Source organism: Netta rufina, assembly GCF_964035555.1.
Source record: "Netta rufina genome assembly, contig: SCAFFOLD_159, whole genome shotgun sequence".
NCBI lineage: Eukaryota > Metazoa > Chordata > Aves > Anseriformes > Anatidae > Netta > Netta rufina.
In genome coordinates this window covers 24,610-31,337 of record NW_028168912.1, presented here as the reverse complement: position 1 = coordinate 31,337, position 6,728 = coordinate 24,610, and the positions used below count along the sequence as shown (strand labels likewise).

Below are 6,728 nucleotides of genomic sequence, written 5' to 3'. Positions count from 1 at the left end.
AACAGCCCAAAACGGCCCAATGTCCCCAATACCCTCAGTGACCCCAAGGACCCCAATGTCCCCAATTTTCCCACTGACCCCGCAATGACCCCAATGTCCCCAACACCCCAATGTCCCCATTGACCCCATTGACCCTGATGACCCCAATGACCTCAATACCCCCAATGACCCAACTGACCCTGATGACCCCAATGTCCCCATTGACCCCAATGACCCCAATACCCTGGGTGACCCTACTGACCCCAATGACCCCACTGACCCTAATGACCCCACTGACCCTAATGACCCCAATACCCCTGATGACCACAATGACCCCAACACCCGCAATGACCCCAATGTCCCCAATACCCTGAGTGACCCCAATGACCCCAACGACCTCAATACCCCAAATGACCCCAATACCCCTGATGACCCCAATGACGCTGTTGACTCCAATACACCTGATGACCCCAACGACCCCAATGTCCCCATTGACCCCGATGTCCCCAATGACCCCAATGACCCCAATGTCCCGATGACTCCAACGTCCCCAATGACCCCATTGACCCCAATGACCCCAACGCCCCCACTGACCCCAATGACCCCAATGTCCCCGATGACTCCCAACCTCCCCAATGACCCCAATGACCTCAATACCCCGGATGACCCCAATGTCCCCATTGACCCCAATGACCCCGATGTCCCCATTGACCCCAATGACCTCAATACCCCGGATGACCCCAATGTCCCCAATGACCTCAATACCCCCGATGACCCCAATGTCCCCAATGACCCCAACACCCCCGATGACCCCGTTGACCCCACTGACCCCGGTGCCCCGTACCTGCCCCGGGGGGAAGTTGTGCAGCAGCTGCCGGATGTCGTTGCTTACCCCAATGACCCCATTGACCCCAATGACCCCAATGTCCCCACTGACCCCAATGACCCCAATGACCCCAATGACCCCAATGACCTCAATGTCCCCAATGACCCCATTGACCCCAATGACCCCAATGTCCCCACTGACCCCAATGTCCCCACTGACCCCAATGACCTCAATGTCCCCAATGACCCCACTGACCCCAATGACCCCAATGTCCCCACTGACCCCAATGACCCCAATGACCCCAATGTCCCCATTGACCCCAATGACCTCAATGTCCCCAATGACCTCAATGACCCCAATGACCCCAATGTCCCCATTGACCCCAATGACCTCAATGTCCCCAATGACCCCAATGCCCCCAATGACCCCAATGTCCCCATTGACCCCAATGACCCCAATGTCCCCACCGACCCCAATGACCTCAATGCCCCGGATGACCCCAATGTCCCAAATGACCCCAATGTCCCTGATGACCCCACCGACCCCGACGTCCCCAATGACCTGAATGTCCCCGATGACTCCAACCTCCCCAATGTCCCCATTGACCCCAATGACCTCAATGTCCCCAATGACCTCAATGCCCCCAATGACCCCAATGACCCCAATGACCTCAATGTCCCCAACACCCCCAATGACCCCAATGTCCCTGTTGACCCCGATGACCCCAATGACCCCGTTGACCCCACTGACCCCAACCCCATACCTGCCCCGGGGGGAAGTTGTGCAGCAGCTGCCGGATGTCGTTGCTTACCCCAATGACCCCATTGACCCCAATGACCCCAATGTCCCCATTGACCCCAATGACCTCAATGTCCCCAATGACCTCAATGACCCCAATGACCCCAATGTCCCCATTGACCCCAATGACCTCAATGTCCCCAATGACCCCAATACTCCTGATGACCCCAATGTTCCCATTGATCCCAATGACCTCAATACCCCCAATGACCTAAATGTCCCCAACACCCCCAATGACCCCAATGTCCCCAATGACCCCATTGACCCCAATGACCTCAATGTCCCCAATGACCCCGATGCCCCCAATGACCCCATTGACCCCAATGTCCCCATTGACCCCAATGACCCCAATGATCCTCATGACCCCAATGACCCTGATGACCCCAATACCCCCAATGACCTCAATACCCCGGATGACCCCAACGCCCCCAATGACCCCATTGACCCCAACACCCCCGATGACCCCAATAACCCCCACTGACCCCAACCCCATACCTGCCCCGGGGGGAAGTTGTGCAGCAGCTGCCGGATGTTGTTGCTGTACTGGCGGTGCCAGTGGCGGCAGGCCCAGGCCACGCAGTCGGGCCAGGCGCGGGGCCGCTCCCCCCGCAGGCTGCGCTGCAGGGCCTCCAGCACCTCCAGCGGCTGCGTCCCCGCCAGCCGCAGCGTGCGCTCCACGAAGCGGGGGTCCCTGAAATGGGGGGGGGGGGCGTCAGGGGGCGCCCGAGGGCGGGGGGGGGGACGGGGAGGGGACGGGGGGGGGATGGGGAGGGTGGGGGAGGGACGGGGAGGGTGGGGGAGGGATGGGGAGGGTGGGGGAGGTGGAAGGGGCACGGGGGTAAGGGGGGCATGGGGGGGAATGGGGGGTGGAGGGGGGGTGCGATGGGGGATGTAACATGGGGGGGTGCATGGGGGGCAGTGCAATGCGGGGGGGGCACGGGGGGTGCAACGTGGGGGTGGTGCAATGGGGGGGGTGCAATGGGGGGGGTGCAATGGGGGGGTGCATGGGGGGGTGCACAGGGGGTGCAACGTGGGGGTGGTGCAATGGTGGGGGTGCAATGGGGGGGGGTGCAATGGGGGGGCAGTGCAATGGGGGTGGTGCACGGGGTGCAATGCAGCAGGGGGTGCAATGGGGGGGCAGTGCAATGGGGGGGGTGCAATGGGGGGGTGCAATGGGGGGGGTGCAATGGGGGGGGTGCAACACAGGGGGGGTGCATGGGGGGCAGTGTAATGCGGGGGGGGGCACGGGGGGGTGCAACGTGGGGGTGGTGCAATGGGGGGGTGCAATGGGGGGGTGCAACACAGGGGGGTAGGTGGGAGGCAGTGCAATGGGGGTGATGCGTGGGGTGTGGCACGGGGTGCAATGTAACACAGGGGGGGTGCACGGGGGGGGCAGTGCAATGGGGGCAATGCACGGGGTGCAATGCAACGGGGGGGGTGCACAGGGTGCAATGCAACAGGGGGTGCAATGGGGGCAATGCAATGAGGGTGATGCACAGGGCGATGCAACGGGGGTGGTGCAATGGGGGTGGTGCAACAGGGGGGTGCACGGGGGGGTGCTGCAACGTGGGTGCTGCAACGGGGGGGTGCACAGGGGGCAGTGCAACAGGGGGCAGTGCAATGGGGTGCAGTGCAACAGGGTGAATGCACGGGGTGCAGTGCAATGGGGGCAAGGCACAGGGTGGTGCAATGGGGGGGTGCAATGGGGGGGGTGCAACGGGGGGGTGCACAGGGTGCAATGCAGCAGGGGGTGCAATGGGGGCAATGAAATGGGGGGTGATGCACGGGGTGCAATGCAACGGGGGTGGTGCACGGGGGGGGCAGTGCAATGGGGGTGCTGCAATGGGGGGGGTGCAATGGGGGGGGTGCAATGGGGGGGTGCAACAGGGGGGTGCAACACAGGGGGGGTGCACAGGGGGCAGTGCAATGGGGGGTGATGCATGGGGTGGTGCAATGGGGGCGGTGCAATGGGGGGGTGCAATGGGGGGGGTGCAATGGGGGCGGTGCAATGGGGGGGGTGCAATGGGGGCGGTGCAATGGGGGGGCAGTGCAGTGGGGGTGGTGCAATGGGGGGGTGCAATGGGGGTGGTGCAATGGGGGGGGTGCAACGGGGGGGTGCACGGGGTGATGCAGGGGGTGCAATGCAGCAGGGGGTGCAATGGGGGGGCAGTGCAATGGGGGTGGTGCAATGGGGGGGTGCAACGGGGGGGTGCACAGGGGGGGCAGTGCAATGGGGGCAATGCACAGGGTGATGCAATGGGGGGGTGCAATGGGGGGGGTGCAACGAGGGGGTGCACGGGGTGATGCAGGGGGTGCAATGCAGCAAGGGGGTGGTGCAACGGGGGGGGGGGGTGCAAAGCAAGGGGGGTTTTGGGGTGCGATGCAACGGGGGGGGGGCACGGGGGGGCAGTGCAGCAAGGGGGGGCGACGCAGGGGGTTTTGGGGTGCGATGCAACGGGGGGGTGATGGATGGGGGCTGGGGGGCGACGCACGGGGTTGCGATGGTGGGGGGAGGGGGGGGGGGTCCCGTGATGCACCCAGGGGTGCCCCCGCCCCCCCCCCCGTCCCCCCCCCCACGCACGTCAGGTACTGGTTGACGTTCTCGGCCGGCTGCTTGAAGAGCCCCTCGAACTCGTCCCGCGCCCACTGCGGGGGGGGGGGGGGGGAAAAAACACAAAGGGGGGGGGTCAGCGGGGGAGGGGAGACCCCAAACGACCCCCCCCTAAAATCTTGCACCCACACCATGACCCCAAGCAGCCCCCCCAAGGTCCCCAGGGCGTCCCCAAACACCCCCCAGGTGTCCCCAAGCCCCCCCTGTGTCCTGACACCCCCACCCCATGTCCCCAAGCCCCCCCCCAATGTCCCCACATCCCCCCATTGTCCCCATGCCCCCCCCCTGCCCCCACTGTCCCCATACCCCCCCCCATATCCCCACACCCTCCCAATGTCCCCATGTCCCCCCCAGTGTCCCCACGCCCCCCAGTGCCCCCCCATGTCCTAACACCCCCACCCCATGTCCCCAAGCCCCCCCCAATGTCCCCACAACCCCCAGTGTCCCTGTGCCCCCCCATACCCCCAATGTCCCCATATGCCCCCCAATGTCCCCATACCCTCCCCATGTTCCTGTGTCCCCCCAGTGTCCCCGTGCCCCCCCCCGCCCCCAATGTCCCCAATCCCCCCCCAATGTCCCCATGCCCCCTACATCCCCCCAATGTCCCCATATGCCCCCCAATGTCCCTGTGCCCCCCCAATGTCCCCGTGCCCCCCCAATGTCCCCATATGCCCCCCCAATGTCCCCACGTCCCCCCCTATGTCCCTGTGCCCCTCAATGTCCCTGTGTCCCCCCAATGTCCCCGTGTCCCCCCACTGTCCCCACGCCCCCCCATCGCCCCCATACACCCCCCCATCGCCCCCATACACCCCCCCATCGCCCCCGTACGCCCCCCAATTGCCCCCGTACACCCCCCCAGTGCCCCCATACACCCCCCCATCGCCCCCGTACGCCCCCCCATCGCCCCCATACACCCCCCCAATTGCCCCCATACACCCCCCAATTGCCCCCATACCCCCCCCAATTGCCCCCGTACACCCCCCCATTGCCCCCGTACACCCCCCCATTGCCCCCATACACCCCCCCATCGCCCCCATACACCCCCCCATTGCCCCCGTACACCCCCCCAGTGCCCCCATACGCCCCCCCATCGCCCCCATACGCCCCCCTATTGCCCCCGTACACCCCCCATTGCCCCCATACACCCCCCTATTGCCCCCATACACCCCCCCACTGCCCCCATACACCCCCCCATCACCCCCGTACACCCCCCCATCGCCCCCATACACCCCCCCAGTGCCCCCATACCCCCCCCATTGTCCCCGTACACCCCCCCATCGCCCCCGTACGCCCCCCACTGCCCCCGTACACCCCCCAATTGCCCCCATACACCCCCCCAGTGCCCCCATACGCCCCCCCATCGCCCCCATACACCCCCCCATCGCCCCCATACGCCCCCCATCGCCCCCATACGCCCCCCCATCACCCCCGTACGCCCCCCCATCGCCCCCGTACGCCCCCCCATCGCCCCCATAACCCCCCCCAGCCCACCTGCAGGGTGTGCTCGATGGCGTTGGGGAAGTTCTTGAGGGTGCAGATGGGGATGGCCTTCTCGGGGGGGTCCTGGCTGGAGCTGTAGGACTCGCTGAGGAACGGGACCACCACCTGCACGTTGCCCTTGGTGCCCAGCGTCCCCGACTCCAGCAGGGGCTTGCGGTAGTAGACGCAGCGCCGGTCCATATACAGCCCTGGGGGGGGGAAATGGGGCTGGATGGGGCTCCCCGAGGGGCTGGGGGGGCTGGGGGGGCCGGTCCCGATGGAGAAAGGGCGTCCCGATGGGGGCAGGGGGGAGCCCGGTTGGGGGAGGGTGGCCTGAGTGGTGGAGGGGCAGCCTGATTGATATAGGGCATCCCAAATGATATAGGGATACCCGGACTGATATAGGGTATCCTGATTGGTATAGGGGCAGCCAGACTGGTATAGGGGCAGCCTGATTGGTATAGGGCATCCCAACTGATATAGGGCATCACGACTGATATAGGGCATCCTGACTTGTGTAGGGGCAGCCAGACTGGTATAGGAGCAGCCATGCCTGATATAGGGCACCCTGATTGATATAGGGCATTCCAACTGATATAGGGCATCCTGACTGGTGTAGGGGCAGCCGTGCCTGATATAGGGTATCCTGATTGATATAGGGCATCCCAACTGGTATAGGGGCACCTGGACTGATATAGGGGCATCCTGAGTGGTGTAGGGGCAGCCAGACTGGTATAGGGGCAGCCTGATTGGTATAGGGCATCCCAACTGATATAGGGCACCCCGACTGGTGTAGGGGGATCCTGATTGGTATAGGGGCAGCCGTGCCTGATATAGGGTATCCTGATTGAGATAGCCCCCCCCCCACCCGATATAGGGCATCCTGACTGGTGTAGGGGCAGCCAGACTGGTGTAGGGGCAGCCTGATTGATATAGGGCATCCCAACTGATATAGAGCATCCCGACTGGTGTAGGGGCAGCCAGACTGGTGTAGGGTATCCTGATTGATATAGGGCATCCCAACTGATATAGGGA

The 6,728-nt window shown here is 64.5% G+C and overlaps 1 protein-coding gene across 1 annotated transcript in view; it reads right to left on the bottom strand.

The window, feature by feature from the left end:
* Positions 1-607: 607 nt before the first annotated feature.
* The window catches only part of LOC311221703 (ubiquitin-like modifier-activating enzyme 1), a gene marked incomplete at both ends in the record, with an annotated part of 28,453 nt that continues 22,332 nt past the window's right edge, over positions 608-6,728 (bottom strand). Inside the window, 6 exon segments of the mRNA XM_084307089.1 lie at positions 608-823; positions 1,124-1,474; positions 1,569-1,814; positions 2,099-2,294; positions 4,185-4,249; positions 5,706-5,902. Coding sequence (XP_084163215.1) covers positions 608-823; positions 1,124-1,474; positions 1,569-1,814; positions 2,099-2,294; positions 4,185-4,249; positions 5,706-5,902 — 1,271 coding nt within the window.